At 46.9% G+C, this 18,697-nt stretch overlaps 2 protein-coding genes across 2 annotated transcripts in view; one reads left to right on the top strand and one right to left on the bottom strand.

Annotated features, from left to right (window-relative positions):
- Positions 1–18,697, top strand: part of P2RX4 (purinergic receptor P2X 4) — a 271,548-nt gene that overhangs the window by 200,933 nt on the left and 51,918 nt on the right. The gene's annotated exons all lie outside the window — the stretch shown is intronic.
- Positions 660–11,205, bottom strand: MORN3 (MORN repeat containing 3). The gene is made up of 6 exons (XM_009909675.2): positions 11,138–11,205; positions 9,282–9,437; positions 8,473–8,630; positions 6,235–6,394; positions 3,470–3,654; positions 660–795 (listed from the first exon to the last, which is right to left on the bottom strand). Exons 2-6 carry the CDS (start codon positions 9,424–9,426, stop codon positions 727–729), a joined length of 717 nt encoding a protein of 238 aa, XP_009907977.2. The 5' UTR covers positions 9,427–9,437; positions 11,138–11,205; the 3' UTR covers positions 660–726.

Below are 18,697 nucleotides of genomic sequence, written 5' to 3'. Positions count from 1 at the left end.
TTTTCTCCTGTCAGCACTGCTTAAATCATGGGACTGAGCATGTTGTATTGTTAATCTCTCCAAGTGCTTAGAGAAGTAGGTTATCTTCGATCCTAGAAAACATCAGGAGTCAAGGGACCAAATGAACTCTAATGACCCACTGGCCCAGACTTTGGTTTCCATCAGTGCTGGGCTGGGGCACGTGGGCTGGCCAAGGAGCAGAGCTGGGGTGAGATCTGGTCTCTGTGTTCCTGGGGGTTAAGGAGGAGAACTAGCATGATGTTACAGGAAATGCACAGAGCGGAGAAATAAAAATATTAATTGAAACATGAGCTGTTCTAACTTCAGAAGGCATCTTGGGTCACAGGTGTGCATCAGGCTATAGTAGAAGAGGGTGGGAGGGGACAGTCAGGCTGTTCTAGAGCTTTGCTACTGCAGGACTTAACAGAAACCCTGCTGCTGCTTCTGAGAGAGACTTTGTACCCAACAGGAGGGTGATTTCTTCACAGGAGCAATAGGCCAGATTGGCTGGGCAATGTCATTGCCCAACAGCATTTTGCTGCTTTTGGGTTTTCCTTATTTTTTCCCTGCTTCAAAAATAATGGGGGGGTGGAGGAGGCACCTGAGCAAAGAAACCTGCAGAGTGAAGCACACACGAGCAGCCACAGGGTACATCTGAAACTCAGTAAGTAACCCAAGATCATGTTCTTATCTTGCATCTTTCTTTTTTCCTTCAATATCCTGTTATTAATTAGGGCTGTCATCAAACGTCGCCTGGGCCTCTGCTAAAACACCATCTGGATCAGCTAGTTCCACCTAAATAAAAAGAATACAAACCAGTCAGCAGTGTAATTGAAGAAGCTTAAGGTTTTCTAGATCTTGAGTTACTCCAGCGTTGATGGAGCATCTCCTGTGCATCAGGACTTGAGTTTCTATTGCAGCCTTCCAGTTGCTGGTTTAGAAACATCACTGCACTTCCCTACTTTATATTAGTGTTGAACATCTCCTAAAAATAGTTCTGTGTAGAGTGGTCTGAGTCTCCTCTAACAAACACATTCTTGTGCAAAACTGGCTCTGATTTGTGGCCTGTTGGCCCTCGCTAGTAGTTTAAAGAGGTAATTGCAGTCATCCAAAGGCAATGTAAAAGCAGGAGGCCGGAGGTGTGCAACCCACATTCAGCTGGGTGCAGGTTCTTGAGAAGGGAGTGCCCAAGCCTTGCCAGAAACTTCTTATCTCACCCTGACCTGCTTTATGCCCCTGGTGTTTTCGGGGCGGGGGGCTCATGTGCGTGGTGTTCTCTCAGGCAGAAGATGCCCAGTCTGTTTCTCATTATGCTTTCTGAAGCCTTGGCTTCCTTCAATAATTCAAACAGCAAATATCCTGAGTGCACCGTGTTGTGTTTTCCCCTGGCTCTGCAATTATGTTCAAATTCTGCCTTGATGCAGCCCTATCATCTACAAACAATTGCTTCAAAGCTCATAACTGCTTTCTAGTTTTCAGCCATTTTCTGTCCTGTGCTTCCTCACTCTCTTCCTTTTGCCCGCTAGTGAAGGCACACCGTGATGCTTCTCCTGTGCCAAAGCTCAGGTCCTCACCATTGGGGTCTTACTGAAAGCTGGGTGTTTGGTCCATCTCTATCTCTGGAAGCCTCCAATGCTTACCCATCATCTACATTTCTCTAGCAGCTCTTGGTGACAAAAGGTTTATGAAAATCTGAAGTAACTTTTTCCTCTTTTACTTCCTTTGTGTTCTGAGACGAGTAAATCTCTTCCGATGGAAAGCGCAATGACAGCAGCGAAAGCTGATGCTTTCTTTTTGCTCATGGAGCAGAAGAAATTTGGGTCATAACTAGGTCTTTAGGGAGTTAAATAAACAGCCAAGCATGAACACCCTGCCTCAGTGAAAGGGCAACTCCTCCCAGGCTGCTGGGCTGGCTTGTGGAGGTTGTTCTGGGGTGACCTCTGACAGACCTGATGAGGTAAATATTTTCAGCTAAAGAAGTGGTGCTCCTTCCACTCTTCTTGCAAGACAGAGATGATTGTGTTGTGGTTTGTTTTGTTTTCCTGGTGAGTATTTAGTGCTTCTGATTCTGCACTGCTGTGGGTGTGTCTAATCCAGGATGAACTGGCTTGTCAAAACATCTGCTCAGAGAGCCCTTACCTACAAAAACCAGATTTGAAAGAATAAGGGAAGTGAAGATGTTGCAGCTGTCAGTTTTGGTAGGCTGTGTGTGTCCAGTGCCATTTGCATCAGGCTTTCCTTGGAGCAAAGGAGGGTAGGCAGCTTTTCCTGCCATGGAGCTGTGCTATACCCTGTGTTACTAGAGTAACAGCACACTGGTTATCCAGCGTGGTTCCACTCGGCTCTAAGCCAAAAGGACCTTCCCTACCCCGATCCTGCACTGTCCCTTGGAAACGCAAAGCCTTTGTGTTTCATCTGAGCAACACACAGACTGTGGGGACCCAAACAGAGACTTTTGGCCAGCTGTGTCACTTGGAGTCACATCTGTTCCTCACTGATCCCTATTCCCAGTCTCTGAGGGCACAGAGCTGGAAACAGGATCTCCTGTCCTCCAGCTCCTGCACCAAAGTGATGTGTGAGGACCCAGCAGCTGCCAAGCTGATGGCCCAATGTGTCCATGTGAACCACTGTGCTTCTCACTAAGGGAAGGGGAATGAGGACTGGCTCTTCCTCCACAGCCTGTGTCAGCCTTAAGGAAAAAAGGGAGTGGAGGATTATAGAATCAGCACAGAATGGTTTGGTTTGGAAGGGACCTTAAAAAATAGTTCCAGCCTCCCTGCCATGGGCAGGGGCACCTCCTACTGGACCAGGTTGCTCAAGGCATCATCCAGTCTGGCCTTGAACACTTACAGGGTTGGAGCCTCCATAAGTTCTCTGGGCTACCTGTTCCAGTGCCTCACCACCCTCATGGGGAAGAATTTCTTCCTAATGTCTAATCTAAGGGTGGTAGCCCTCAGACATCCATCTGCTCACTTTGGGGTAAGGTGGGAAGTTACACGTATCCTTCTACCCATATAGCTGCTGGACATGCATAAGCCTTTGCCTCAGGGTGAAGGTAGTAGCTGACGTTAGCACTGCAGCTTCTGGGCTTTTGGTGGGGTCTGGTCAGCTTTAGTAGTTTGGCTTGCTGAGAGCACCTGGTTTTGACGCAAATCCCACTATTGTCTCTGCCTCTATTGTCCCTGTTTCCTTTGTGCTGCCTCAGGTCTCTAAGTGGTTTTGGTGCATGAGAACTCCATTTTTTCAGATGTGGGTGATTAGGAGGCTCCAGCTGGGGCTGGTAGGGCCATTTGTCCCTAAGGGGCTATTTAGGACACTGCTGGCCAAAAGGCTTCAAGCACACACCCCACAAGCTGGGAACACCATAGGAGTAATCTCTTGGAGAGTGAAATGCTACCTGGAGAGCTGCCCCAAGCGCTGAGGAGTGCACACGTCACTAGCAAAACCAAAATGTCCAAGCAGTTATTACCTTTGGGATTGGATACTGGGTAGGAGCAGGAGCCTTGTCTCTGCCAAAGTCAATCAGAATTCCACACTTTGGTATATCTGCTGCCCAGATACCTTCAAATAGCTGTCCCTTATCCAAGTAGAAGAATTTCCCATGGCCATGCTTCTTTCCATCTCTCCAGCCTCCTTCATACCGATTGTCATTTGCTGCGAGTAAATGAAATGAACAGACCTTGAAATCCACACCATTTCATTAAGGGGCTACAAACAAACCCAATCAACACAGCAAATCCACAGAGCAGGAAATAATTTCTTTGGCCCCTCTTAGTAACTTCAAGGGGTCTGCAGCACGATGTCATTCTGCTTTCGTGGTGGTGTTCGCTGTGCTGCAGAGGGAGAAAAGGCTGCAGGAGGAGCCTGTGTTTGACCCCATGACACAAGAACTGTGTTCACCTGCTTCATTCTTGTGGTGATGTTAATTTCCTCTGGTATGTGGAGTGAGAGAGCCCGGGGTAAGACTAGTGGCTTAGTCACTCTTCACAACATAAAAAATCACAAGACACAAGTTTTGGATTTGACACTGCAACAAATCATGCAGGATCTCTGGCTTAAAGAGCTTTGCTTGTCTGGGCAAGAAGCAGCAGCACTGATCGTTGTCCAGTCAAAATAATCTTGATTTCACATAATACTTGTAGTTATGTTTTTCCTGAATGAATTACAGGGCAAGAATTGCTGTGAATGTTTGAACAGCTCAGGCACTCAGTTACAGACTGTTTTTCCAGCTGTAGTGCATTTCTTGGCATTTTTCTGCAAGTCAGGAGAGGGTTTTTTGAGCTCTGTGCTGCTCTCCAGGAATCCATCCATCCATAACCAACAGTGAAAGAAGAGCTGCAAGGAGAAGAAAGCAGCTTCATCCAGGGATGCTGGCTGAGAAAGGGCATCCTACCCATTGTGGTTTGGGCTGGTATACATCTAAGGCACCCTGCTCTCTCTAGGAGAGTTCTCTGTTGTCTTTTTCTTCCCAGACACTGTGTTCTAAACCAGAAACCACAGGGATTGCTGACCAAGTTACTTAGTGGAAATATCTCTGGGTCTCAGAAGAACTTGTCATTCCTCACAGCAGAAGGTGGCCAAAATGCCAGGTACTGCAGAAGGAGCTGGGGACTGTCAGAATGTTGCAACAAAAGACAGAAAAAAACCAAAAAGGCTTTGGAGTGTGGCTGCCAGGCTCTTCAGCCTGAAGAGGTTACAGGTTGGAGCCATGGTGATTATCTTCAGCTTGCATCTGGTGGTGTGCTCACCTGCAACACTGACCTGCCCTATCCACTGGTGAGAGCAGCTCAGCTTCTGCTCCCCATCTGCCACCATCTTGGAAAACACCAAAATCACAGAGCTGGCTGTGATGGAGGGGCCATCAAATGCCCTGGCTGCACCATGGCACCCAGCTGCTCCCATCTGCTCTCCTCTCAGAGGCTGTGCTGCTCACCACAGATCTCTGCAGACATTCAGCAGCCTCTGGGTGGCGAATCCGTGTGGAGCTCCCAGCCAAGCTCACCCTTACCGGGCACACTGCCACTACAAGCAATTTAATCTTGAGCTGCAGCTCATCGTGACCTCCACTGAAGAACTCCTTTTCTTTCACCATCACAAAGCTGCCAGCATGTGGGCATACTTCCAGCAACTGAACCGAATACATTAAGCTTGTGGGTATGAAATAATTGCCCTGGCTAATTTTAACCAAAAGGAATCCAGCTCCTGATCGGTTGCCGGCTAGGCTGGAGACAAGAGGGCTCTGAAACAGCAGCCACGGCTCAGCCTGCAGGGGCCGTCAGTTCACAACACCAAGGGTGACTTTGATGGGAGAGAAGAGATCTGTGGAAGGAGATACCCCTGGAAGTGCTGAAGTGGGTTCTGACTTCGTCTGGATGAGCCATTGGTCCAAAGTGACTTTACAGTCAGCAGAGAGAGTGCAGTGATGCATCTGACGTGCCGTGAGGTAGTGTTTGTTCCTCGTGGCTGTTTTGCTTAGCTGATTACTAGCCTTGAGGTCACTCCCAGGCAAAAACAAACAAACAAAAATAACAGATGAATAATATTATGGAGATAATACTTTTTTCAAATGGTCCTGGAATGCAGTACCTTGTACTGCAAAGGAAGGGGAGTCTTGGCTTCAGGGGGAAAAGTGCTAAACGCTAGGCAAATTAAGGGGGGGGGGGGGGGGGGGTAAATCCATATTTCTGTTTTTATGCTGAGATTGCCCCCAACATTCCCATGATGTGTTTGGTGTTATTTCTGGGAAGGGATTGTGTACTAATGAAACCCCCGTGTTCACTCAACGTGAGCCAGCGTCGGAAGAAAGCGAGGGGATCGAGTGAACGCAAAAAGGAAACTTGTCTTTTTTTTTTTTCCTGTGATGGAAATTGGACTCCTCTTCGGTATGCAGCAGTTTGAAAGTGTGTCTGGCAAAGTGCCTGGCTTGAAAGGACATTTGCTCTTCTCTGACCCAACAGTTTATTATCTCCAACCCTAACCATCCCCGTCATTTACATGTAAATCACAGCAACAACAAGCTTTCATGCGTGTGGCCTTGAGCAGAACAACACTGACACTCGCACGGCTTGTGCTGCCTCCAGCGCCAAGCAAGGAGGGGAGGAACGAAGCAGGGTATCAGCCACAACCCTGACCCAAGGCTGATGGACAGCAGAAGCACCTGGAGAGCAGAACCTGAAGCCTAAATACCTTGTGGGGGTAAGGCAGAGGCAGTGTCGGGGACTGGCTGGTACTTACGCAGCCGCAGCATCCCCTGCCCATGGGGCTGGTCCTGCAGCCACTGTCCGTCGTAGATGGAGCCGTCCTGGTAGTACATCCGGCCCCAGCCGCTGCGCAGCCCTCCGCTCCACTCCCCCTCGTAGCGCTCCCCACGGGGGTACAGCGTCGTCCCGTAGCCCTGGAGGGGGACGCAGAGCTGGCTGGTTAGGAGGCTTTGTTGTGAAAGGGCTTGGTGATGAATTTGGGGACATGATTTTCTTGATGCACCATTGTGATTACTACTCTCACCCGTGGCTGCTGGCAGTCCAGCTCAGTGGCTGACCTTGTGTTGAAGGAAAGGAGAGGTGGTGGTGTGGGGGTTTCTTTTAGCAAATGTTTTATTCCCACAACAAAACCTCAGTTTTATATCTCAGTGTGTTATTGCTGGTACAACTGCAGCTAATATTTAGTTAAAAGTGGGTTTTACTAGAATATAAAACTGCCTGGGGATAGGCAGCATTAAAAAGAGCTATCTCTCAGTGTGGGGATTTTATGCCTTTCAACACTGCTGATGTTTTGTACAGCCCAGTGTGTCCAGGCTGGACATCATCTTCTGCCCTGGGGCAGACTGAAGGTCTTTAAGTGATGCTAACCATCAAAGTGGTAACATCCTATACAGCCCATTGCCTGGTCTCCTTCCTCTTTCCACCTCCTCAAGAACTAAAGGCACTCCTGAAGGCTGCCTGCAGTGTGACCAACGGGCACAGGTGGCAATGCCACATGCACTTTCCTGCAGCTGGACACTGGGCCAGGATCCTTGGGACAGCAGGTATCACCTTGGTGGTGCAGGAGAACTCACATGTTGAACTGTCTCTGCTTTTTGCTGTTCTCCTTTAGATTTGATGCCAATGGTGGTCTGGTTGGTGAATTTCTGAATGGAGACCACTGGGGATGTGCAAGTCAGGGACCCCAGGTGGTGTTTGTCTTACATGTGTGTTTTCCATTAAGAAAAGTCCAGAGGTAGGTACCCCCTATACTGGGAAGTGATACCAGTAATAAACATTTACATATTACTTACATATTACTTAAGGAGTTTTGCAATGTAATGCATACAGCAGTAAGTTTTCTCTGGACAAAAATGTAACATCAGTTCTGGAAAGAACTGATTTTTCTGAGCATTAGTTTTATTAAACTGCATGGACATAAAGGGTAGGCTTTTGTAGGAGAACAAAACCACCCCAGTGATATTTAGATGTCATTATAAACCTTTCACCAAAGCTCAATCACCCAAAATACATCCTCCAAGAGACTGGAGCCACAGAGCAGCGTGCCAGTTAGGAGCACAAGAGGCTATTAATTCAATTTAAGAGCAGACACAAAGGCGAGCACGAGGTTTCCACTGGCACATCAGAAAAGGTTCCTATAAGGACTGCATAAGATTGCACATAAGAGTGCAGCCATTTTTACCAGGTGACTTTCTCTTTATGTTCCTTTTAGAAAACCCAGTGATTTATGTGACAGGCTTAATTTCCAAAAGAAGGGATGTTATTTTTCTAATATGCTGTAAAACTCCCAGAAGCAGCTACATTTTTCTGCACTGCTTATAACACAGATTCCTGCAACTGCTTCAAGGATGAGAGGGATGAAAGGGATGAGCGGGGAGGATTAAGGCGTGGGATATGAAACCTCTCATCTGGCTTGGCAGAGTTGCAGGTGAGTCCAGTCAGCGATCACTTCCCTGCAGCAGCTGGTGAGAGGTCAGGACTTGGCCCAGTCACCAGTGGATGGGTGGGATAGGTCAGTCTCCATTGAGGGGAGCGTGGGTGAGGGGGTGTTCTCAGCCATGCTTGGCTTTTTAGGAATGATGGGTTTTTATTCCCAAAGGTTCCTGGGCTTTTTGCAGGTTCCAATTAAGATTTAAAATGGTCCCAAGACTGGAGAATCATCTGTTCCTGTAGCTTTGGCCCAGAGTCACACTGCTGCTTCCCTATGTCCAGTTATGGGACACAGTGCAGCTCCTGCAGCATCGACATGAAGTGAGTAGCACTGAGAGCAGAGAGGCTGGGGAGAGCAGGGGGAGAGGGCTTAAACACCAGAGCTTTTGCTCTTGCTTTTGTTTTCTTGTACCACCTATTTGTTTCCCCAGGCTCCTGCAATTCAGACTTGGCAGTGGAAAGCTCAGTGTTTTATGTGATCTTTTTGCACGTGTCACCCAACTCCTCCCTGTGTTTTGGGGCATGGTTTCCTCCTTGCCAGGAGGGGCAGGGCATCACTTACGCACTTTTGGTCGTTCTTCCACCAGCCTATGTATTCCTTCTTGTATTCCCTGGTTACAGGGTCAAAAATGCTGTATGAGCCATAACCATCCCGCTTCCCAAACTTCCAGTCACCACTATAAATAGCTCTGGAGCATTTCCACAACTGGGTGCCTTTACCTGTTTAATAAACAGAAGGAATTACAGGGACAACATTGGGTTTTTTAGGAAAAGGGTTTTCAGGGCTCCATCCCAGGTGAGGCAACACTCCCTGCACCAAGGCAGGGTTCTGTCTGGGATTTTGTTCAGCTTTTTTAATGCATTGTTAATCTTGATGAGGTGTTTCCTGTGTGGGCTTTGCTTGAATGCACTTAAATCTTTCCAGAGTTCAGTTTACTGCTTTTAAACAACCCTGTCCTGCTCTGGCTGCTCAGGGCTCTGGCAGGGTCTCCCTCCCCTGCTCTGTCTCCTTCAGCACCTGGCACAGCTCGAGAATAAAAGAATATTCCTGAAGCCAAGTCAGAGGCTGAGGGAGCTGCAGGGCCTGTGCAGCCAGGGCACACCCCAATGAGTGGAGCTGACTGCAGTTTGCTGTGTTTGCAGGGGATTTTAAACGTCTGTAATCCATACATTTCACATAACTGCAAAAGCTCCTCAAAAATTACCTATCAGAAATGTCTGAGCACGTCTTTGCATTACATATATCAAAGACATATGTATATGTATAGTCATACAGGAATGAATGCACATAGAACTGCTGACTGCTCCCTGCCCCTAGGAACTTTTGTGAAGACAGCTAAATTGGTACTTTTTCTTTGAATGACCTCTTACCATGTTTCAAATTGTCCAGCCATTCTCCAGTGTACTGATCCCCATTTACAGCATAGACTGTGTGTCTTAATCCACATTTCTGTGCTTTCCTGTCCCATTCATGCCAAAGAGGCTCTGTAGCCCTGGGGTATTTTACAACGGGCATATTGTTCCTGGCTGCAGAGGAAAACAAACGATTGTCAGCAACAAACTAGAGAGAAATTACTAAGGCAGGTACTGGCAGAGCAGTCTGTTTGTGAACTGTGTTTTAATATACAACTGAGAACTGATGGCTGGCTTCAGAGGGGTAAAATAGAGATATAAGAAACAGAAGGTATCTAAAAACACTGAAGTCCAAACCAGCACTACCTGAGAACAGGCTCCCAGCAGAGTCTGGCCCTTAAGGAAACGTTAAATAGGTCTCAGCAGGTTGGGTCTGTGGGGGTCATCAGTCTCTGCACCTGGCAGAGGTCCTGGGGAGCACAGCAAAAGGCAGCCCCTTTTCAGTGTAGCCAAAACCCTGCTGGGCTCCTTCCCAAGGCCACTCTACCACCAGCTCTGTGCAAGGCAGAAGCAGTCATTTAAGCAAACTAGAAAATTTGTTTTCTAGGAAATATCTCAGGAGGTTGGAAAATATTCTCAAGACTGAGTCAGAGAGTTGGCTAGCATCCTTGGGGTGCACCAGGAGTTGGGACACTTCATACACCCAGAAGTAGCACTTCTTATACCCTTTTACTGTTAAAACACCAGTACTGCAGGTGTCTGGTTAAAAGGGGTCCAAACCACAATATTTGTATCTCCCAAGAAGCTGCAGACTCAGCCAGGCCAGGACAAGTGCTAGTCAGTCAAGCAGGCCTCCAAGGAGGTTATGTTGGTTTTAAAGCAAGAAAAGCAGACAGAGGATGATAGGTATAGTGGTGGTGGTGGGTAATTGGAGTGTCAGATGGATGGAGGGAAAGCATCAGTGCAGGGGAAGAGGAGGAAGAAGATATTTTGACCCATCAATACAGAGAGGACAATGGCAGGAAGTGGCACGGTGGTGATCTCCGGGCACTGCTGGTAGAACAGCTGTTCTGCACAGCAGGAATGCTGCCACGGGCTAGGAGGCGAGAGGAGGCTTATAGGAAGCCACTCTTGTAAACCATAAATAAACACCCAAAGGCGGCTGTCGAAACAAAAATCAACTTTCTCTGAATGCTGTCAACACCCAGAGCTTGGCTGGAGGCTCGGCAGGGTGGGATACTCTCTGATTTCGTCTCCTGGGCTCCCCCTTCTGTCTTGATCTGCTTGGCCGAGCCATATGGAGTAATTTTGCAGCATCTCTGCCTGATCAGCAGGGCAGAGATCCCGTTCCTGCTGTGCTGCAGGTGCTGGGAAGCTGGAGTGGGAGAAAGCATGGAGCTTGTGAGGAGGAGGAAAAGGAACAGGTTTGGGGTCCTTCGAAGGGAATAAAAGCTGGAGAGATCATCCTCAAGTCTTCACATAGTTGAGGGAAATGGTCATTCAACAGCTCTTTGGAGGGATACTGTCACAAAAGAAGTACTGTGTCTGTGTGGAGCCTTCCTCCCTAAAAACACAGTATGTCCTACGTGGCTCCTTACCGTGGGGTCCCAGGAAGTGCAGGCAGGGTGAGGGACCTGCCTGAGCACTGCATTGTGAGCTCAGACCTGGGGAGGTTCCTGCCAGGCTATGGTGTAGGAAAGGCTGAAGAGGGGGTTCTGAGCTGGTTGCTCCCCCCATCAGCTGTTGAACACAGGTGTCTCCTCCACTGACCTCAAGGAGAGGAGGGAAAGTAAAGACCACTATGATACCAACCCTCAGAGCAGCTGGTTTGGGGATATTTGCAGAGGATATTTTGGCAGCTGAATACCACCTACCTGTTTTGGGGATGCTGAGGGCAAGATCTGTTCCTCAGTCTGATGGAGTCACAGCCCACCAGAGGAGATGGTTTTTCTGCAATGAAAACACAGGATATAACACAGCTGCTAAGCTCTTCCCTCGCCTTTGGGTGCCACAGCCCCCAAAGAGCAGAATCTTGCCATTATTTGCCAAGGGCAGGGGATTTGCAGGACACAAAGCTGCATGTTGCCAACTCATGCCTATCTTCCCTGTGCTTTGAGAGCAGAAAAGCTGAGCTACAGGTACATGTGCCCACCCTGACACTGGCCACAGATGGGAACTTCACCATTCCATTACTGCTATCTGACCACTTCTTTAGCTCAAATCTTAAGATTAGAAAACCCAGGGAGGATTCCCAGCTTCAGGGGCAGCCCCAACACTCCACGATCTCCTTGCCATGCCCTCTGAGGTACAGATCACCCAGCATGACACAGGCTGGTGGGAGCCATCTTAGCTTGCTGAGACCACTCCAAATTTATGACAGTGATTCCAAGTCTGTGTAACTGTTCATGCAGTTGGTATTTATGTTTTTAGCCACCCACAGCTATCTACTACAAGGGCAGAAGGAGGCTGGCAGCAAGAGGCAGGTGGTACAGAGCCTGGCAACAGCAGCTGCAGCTCTCACTGCTGACGACTAGAGGCTGCTGCTCCCATGCCTGGTAGTGGCTGCTTTGCTGGGGGTTAAGGTCTTTGAAGTCCCACAGTGCCTAGACACTGCTCCATGCTCTCCCCTTGAACTTTTGTCAGGTCTCTGTTAAAAAGACGTTTTAGTTTGCATGACCTTCCTGGCTCTCCACAGAACTGGAGACCAATGCAATTTAGTTACAACTATACTCTTTTTTTCCAGTATTGCATCTTAACTTAATGAAGAGCAAGGAGAAAAATACACCCAGCTGCAGAGAAGGGGATGCTGGCTGTCCCTGGCAGCATCCTGCCTGTCATCACACCGCAACCCGTTGTGACCTCCACACTGGCTCTGCCTGCACATCCAACTGACCATCACCCAGACCCATGCCCTGGATGAATTACCCTTTGCATTTACCTCTGCCCCATGGCACTGCCTCGCACCAGGGTCTCTTGTTGGCACCTTTCAGCACAGCCAAGCCATCCCCAGCCTTCCTTGTCCCCATGGCAGCATCTCCTCGCAGGATGCTCCTTTTGCTGCTCCTCCCCAACAAGAGCTGGGTGCCAGAGCAGCGATGGGAGGGGACGATGTGGTAAGCTCCTGTGCTCAGTTTGCAAAATACTCTCAAGTTTGTCCCACGCTCTCCCCAGAACCACCCCACAGACACCAACCTGCGCTCGGCTGGGTGCTGCCGGCTGTCTTGGCAGCGTCGTCATAGCAACTCAACCAAACTCCTGCGCACAGGGTGATGGGAGCGTGGCTGGGGGAGCTGCCGGAGAGCTGGAGAGGCTGCGGGACGGAGCAGCTGCAGGTTCCTCCGTGGAGGGATGGAGCTGGAGCCAGGTTCCCCTGTGGAGCTGCCGAGCACACACCACACTCCCAAATTACACGTCTTTGCATCAGGGATTATCCTGCAGAACATAAAATGCTGACAAGCAGTGTGTGTTTCACCTCTGCTTGTTGTTTTATAGGTGCAGCAGCTGGAAATTGAAGCACTGATTACAGTCCTGATGGGCAACAAATAAATCAGCTTTGTGAATGTTGGAAGAAAAAGGAGGAAGTCCCTGAAAATGCACATCAAAAGTCTTAAGAGAGAAATCTGAATAAACCTGACACTAATTCCCTCATCCATTACACTGCTTCTGCAGCCTCAGCAAGCAGAAATTGCCATTATGGCCTTGTGGGTGTCTGTAATAATCTTCCCTAATGGGTACTTAACTGTGCATGATTCAAGTATAAAATGCAAGTTCTTGTCTCACTCCTGTGAGCCAAACATATTTGGTTACTCTCATCCTGTTACCACATTTCTAGTGCTCCACACTGCAGGCTGGATGGTAACAATTATGAGGTAAGTGGGTAATCTTGGGGTGAAATAAAGCACTTGCCTCTGTGGAGGTGAGATACAGCTTGGTCTTCCCTGATGCATCAGAAAATTCTTTTGATTCACTGAACCCAAATTTTATTTAAAACCTGTGATTCCACTGCAGGAGAAGGAAACTCGTCAGTAAGCAAGAAGTATGGAGAAATTTTGTAAAGGATGTCAGCTACATAGAAAATATAATTCCACCCAAGTGGGAGGGATAAACCTGAACTGACCCAGAAATACCTAACAAAATCGTTTTCCTCTCCCAAGAGCAGTCATTTCAGGGCAGAACACTGAGGTCACTATGAAAAACAGGCTCAAAATCCAGAATATGATGGGCTAGGAGAACTTGGCTTTTCCTAGAGGCAGTTCCCTTTGTTTTGGACCTTCCTCCCAAACTTTGGCCTCAGATCTGCTTCTTGGCTCTTTAGAAACGTCTTTCACAGACATTGGTTGCTACCACTGCTGCTGCCAAAGCCTCCTCCACAGAGAGTGATGGGGCTTCAGCGCTGCTGCTGTTGGTACCATTGATGCTTCAGTCATCTGGCACTTGGTGGAAACTGCACATTTATGCAGGATGAAAAGAAGCTCTTAAATCCTTGGTGTCAGCTGTGTTGTAACTCAGCCCATTACCCTGCCAATACAATTCACTGCAATGCACTTTTAGCTCTGCACTTCCTTCCAGTTGGGACACACCGAAGAGCAAACCAAGCTGTGTGGGGAAACATGCACAGAAACACACCATTTGTGAAGCAAGGTCTATGACACATTTTGTGCCTTAATTTTTTTCCATTTGAAAGAGTATTTTTGGTTTGTTTTGTTGTAATTAAATAAACCCAAAGGACCTCAGTGCTTCACACTGAAACCAATCATTTCCATTTCACGGTGGGAGAAGACAGCTGCTCCAAGCTGAGTTTGCTCACATGAAGCTTGGGGAATCACCCAAGTAGAGTGCCCAAACCAACTGAAAACTGTCAGAATCAATAATTTAAGTTTATTCTGGGAACTCTGTAGAACAAATAGAGAAAAAACCCAACATTTAGAGAAACATATGTTGGAATCCTTTAAAGGTGAAGAATGTGACAACAACAACATACTGTGGAAGTAGGATGCTCAGATGTGTGGTTTATTGCTGCTATATTCAAAAGAAAAGGAAGGTGGGAGGGTCTTGGACTCCAACCAAGCTGTGTGGGGTTTAGCTGGATGAGCACAGAGTGGCTGCAGTACTGAAGAGGCTTCCTCACTGCTTTGGTTTTCAGAATTATTATTAGCAGGATTTAGGAGGGCTTGAAGTGAAAGGTTTGAGATGTGAACTTCACTGTGGGAAAGCATTTCTTAAAACTCTTCCCTCCTTTTTTGCTGGGAGCAGCTCTCCCAAGATAAAAAAAAGCCAAAACATGTTGGTTTTCCATCAAACCAGTTTAAAGTAAGAACCTTAGGTTATTTGAAATATTCAAGTGTTTACACAGTCATGTAAAGTGAAAAGCTAAAGTCCTTGAAGCTGACAAGATTTTATCTCCTCTTTTGCTGCAGATTTACAGCTAATTGACATAGAATCATAGAATCATTAAGGTTGGAAAAGACCTCTAAGATCATCACTTTGATCACTTCAGGGATCTGCTGGCCAAAGTATCTTGGGACAAAGCAATGACTGGCTTAAGAGCAGTCCTGAAGAAAAGGACCTTGGGGTGCTGGTGGATGAGAAGCTCAACATGAACCACCAGTGTGCACTTGCAGCCCAGAAAGCCAATCACATCCTGGGCTGCATCAAGAGAAGCATAGCCAGCAGGTCGAGGGAGGTGATTCTCCCCTTCTACTCTGTTCTGGTGGGACCCCACCTGGAGTACTGTGTCTAGTTCTGGAGCCCCTATTACAGGAAGGATCCGGAGGTGCTGGAACGTGTCCAGAGAAGGTCCATGAGGATGATTAGAGGGCTGGAACACCACTCCTGTGAGGACAGACTGAGGGAGTTGGGGCTATTCAGTCTGGAGAAGAGAAGGATCCAAGGAGACCTAATTATGGCCTTCAAGTATCTGAAGGGGGCCTACAAGAAAGATGGGGAAGGACTTTTTAGGCTGTCAAGTAGTGATAGGAGTAGGGGGAATGGAAAAAAAGTAGAAATAGGTGGATTCAGATTGGATGTTAGGAAGAAGTTCTTCACCATGAGACAGTGGTGAGACACTGGAACAGGTTGCCCAGGGACGTGGTCAAGCCCCTTCGCTGGAGGTTTTTAAGACCAGGCTGGATGTGGCTCTGGGCAACCTGATCTAGTATGAGGGGTCCCTGGCCAGGGCAGGGGGGTTGGAACTAGATGAAATTGGGGTGCCTTCCAACCCTAATAATTCTATGATTCTGTAATCAAGTCCAAACTTCTATCCAACACCTTCACAACTACTTCTGTTGTCTCAACTGCCTGCAAAAAGACTGTTCAAAGGTAGAGTTATGTTGTTAATTAGGGAAGCTACCCAAAGCTGAGAATTATTTATTGCACAACTGTGAAGCGCTTTGCAGGACTCTCAATATTGTTTTAAAACACACAGATCACAGCACGAAGATGGAGGCAGATAAATTTGGTCATACTTGAGCTAATGCCTCATTTCAAGACCTTAATTGAAGAATAAATCTAGATCAGAAGATGAAGCAGCAGTTCTAAATTCCATCTGAAACATGTGCCAAGCATTTTATTTATCATGCCCTATTGTCACCTAATGTTAGAACAGGGACTCAGACAATGTTGTCCTTTCCTATCTGCACCGTGCTGTAAAGAATTTGTATTTCTAGGACAGAGGCAAAGCATTCAAGGAAACAGCCTTGATTATCCTAAGAGAAAAGAATGAATATCATCTGGTTCAGAAATAGTCTGGAGAGTGAAGGAAAGGAGCTCACACCTGACTGCATGTATGCAACCACACGTACTTGATCACAGTTTAACACCAGTAAGAACAAAGTCACAATGTTGCTGTGATTCTTCACGTGATTTATTAAGTCAGTTTCTTTGATATGTTTCCTGGCAGTGAAGGGTTGATGAGTTGGGGATTAATTAAGGCAAAGGCAAATCAGAGATTTCATATTTGCAGATTTGCTGCACAAAGGCTTTTGAAGATCTCTGACAGGCAAAAGCAGCCAGTCAAAAGCTGTGAGGTTAGATCTGTGAGGCACCTTGGTGGTTCTGGAATATGCCTTAGTGGCTGTAGAAAGAAAAATTGCAAAAAAACCCTGGAAACTGAAAGAAGTTAATAGTTAAATAAAATGAATGCTGAGAATGTGGCTGTGGAAATTTCAGTCACTCAGGACCACAGAGTGTGACGTATGTGGGTTTGGTTTTTTTAATTCTATGACTCCTAACTCAGAAATTAGAGGCCTTTTAAAGCTGACACATCTAACGAAAATCTGCTGTTTCCATCCTTAGCTGATAAAATTCTATACACTATAATAATCAAACTCTCTAGATCTAGTTAAAAAAAACCCCAATGCATATATAGATGCATAAATTCACCATTTTCTTATCTTACTTTGGTTTTATTCACAAAGATGCGATTGAAATAATGTGATTATACAAACAGCTTTAAACTCCCAGGAGGTGGAAGGAGATTACAGGTAATTCTGCAATCTTTTGTAACTGCACAGTATTAAATACTGCTGGAGCCAGCTGCACAGCCAGCTGTGCTGCACTCCTGTTATTTGTGTTTAATGAAATTCTTTTGTGTTTTCTGTTTTACACATAATACTGATCTCCTGGGTGAATGTTAATCAGCATGTCTTAGTTAAAAGACCTTGGGAAAAAAAAAATCGTTTGAGGTTATAATTATACACAGCTTCACTATGCTGTGAGGAACGAGAATTGTTCCTTGTCAGGAGGTGTAGGGAAGAGGCAGGAAAGTTTTGAATAAAGGTCTGTTGATCCCTTGGTGTGAGGCTGTTCCAGGAGAGCTCTGGCTCTAAGTGGGAAATGGACATTTCCTGCCTTTGTATGCACAGAAACACAGGCCACAGCCCTAAGAAAGGTGCCAGCAGGCTGCAGAAGTGATTTTCAGGAGTGAAACAAATAGTTTTAAAGGTTATTTACAATATACAGTGTATTCTGACCATTTTTCCTAGCAGCATAGACCGGTCTGTTTGCTTTAGCCACATGCAAAGCACTGGATGCTCAAAACTGCAACTGAGGGCAGCTTCTTCCTCACTCTTTGATCAACCCAACCTCTTCCAAGCTCACCAAACACCTTGCAGCCCACCAAGCATGCTGACATCCTCCACTCTGGATTCACCCAGGGCTGCAGGAGCATATCGGCACCCCAGCCTCCCTTAAGCAGGAAGAGGTAAGATGCAGCTGCTTATTACATCAGACTGAACCAAGTGCTCAGTTCAGAGTGTGATGTAATGAGCAGAGCAAGCCCTAAACAAATGGAGTGACATTTTAGGAGTGGCTCTATGATAAACTCAGCTGAGATGACAGAATAACTGCAAAGGTGGAGGGATTATTTTCACGTGGGAAGGAAAATAATATTGCTGGTAGGGAGTGCTCCAACCTTGCAGCGAACTGGAAAGTTTCAGCATGTATCCAGCATGGAATTAAAGCTGTGACCTTTCACTGCAATCCAAAATCCTGCAGGCTTCCTGTAACATAAGATCTTTTTACACAGGACTGTGGATAAATGCTAGAATTTGGGGAAAATGTAACAGACATAACAAACTCCTGTGATATTTCTGCTAAGTTTATTATTGTACTTCAAGATTATCAAGGCTTGCCATAACATGTGTTTGATCTTTGGACAATCGGGGACCTCATCGGAGGAGCTGAAGGGACAATACAATGTCCCTTGTGGTTGGTGGTTCTTACATCAGCAGAAATCCCCAACCACTGCAAGTTCTGAGCAGGTTTCTCTGGAAACTGAGTGCAGAGGCAGGCAAGCAGGTCATTGACTGCATTTTAGGTGTCTACCCACACATACATGAAAAGAAGATACAGAAAGGGCATAAAATGAGATGACAGAGCTAACACAGACCTAGAGAGAGCAAGGGCAACAAGCACACTGAGGAGTTTCTACAGCAAATGTTTTGTTATTTTGGTTTTGTGCTGAATCCAAGGAAATGGGATTCTACGGATGTTCCTTGTGAAAAGACAGATTCGCACTCGGGCTCTACTTTGGCTTCACACCTCCCTTCACCCTTCTAGTTTTTAAATTGCTTCGTTTGCTTGCTTTCTTCCATTTTCCCTATTTCCACCCTTTCAAAACAAACCCACGTACATTCCAATAAGCTCAGTAACGACATTTACAGCCTCTGCACCTCCTGCACATCGCACCCTGCCCTGTGCGTGGCTCTCGCCACGAGCTCTTTGGTGCAGGCCCTACTGCCATTTGACTGCTACAGCCCAGCCGAGAGGTCACCAGGCCCCGCTCCCGGTTTGCCAGCCCTGCCTCCAAGCAGGTTATTAGTATTGTAGTAACAAAAACAGATGAGGAATCGTCTCGTCATTTATTTTTTCTTATATTAACAACTCGCTGTGCCCTGGCTTCAGGCAGGTGTAGGGCTAGGCCTCCTCGGCCCAGG

Source organism: Dryobates pubescens, chromosome 25 (genome assembly GCF_014839835.1).
Source record: "Dryobates pubescens isolate bDryPub1 chromosome 25, bDryPub1.pri, whole genome shotgun sequence".
NCBI lineage: Eukaryota > Metazoa > Chordata > Aves > Piciformes > Picidae > Dryobates > Dryobates pubescens.
Note: the sequence above shows the minus strand (reverse complement) of the source record. Positions and strands in the feature narration are given on the sequence as shown.

What these genes read in the sequence shown, in the direction of transcription:
- MORN3 (XM_009909675.2), bottom strand. Translation starts at nt 9,426, where the DNA reads ATGCCCGTTGTAAAATACCCCAGGGCTACAGAGCCTCTTTGGCATGAA. An exon ending in GGAAGAACGACCAAAAGTGC is followed by an intron (nt 6,395 to 8,472) that starts GTAAGTGATGCC and finishes GTCCCCCTCCAG; the next exon opens with GGCTACGGGACGACGCTGTA. An exon ending in CCCAGTATCCAATCCCAAAG is followed by an intron (nt 796 to 3,469) that starts GTAATAACTGCT and finishes CTTTTTATTTAG; the next exon opens with GTGGAACTAGCTGATCCAGA.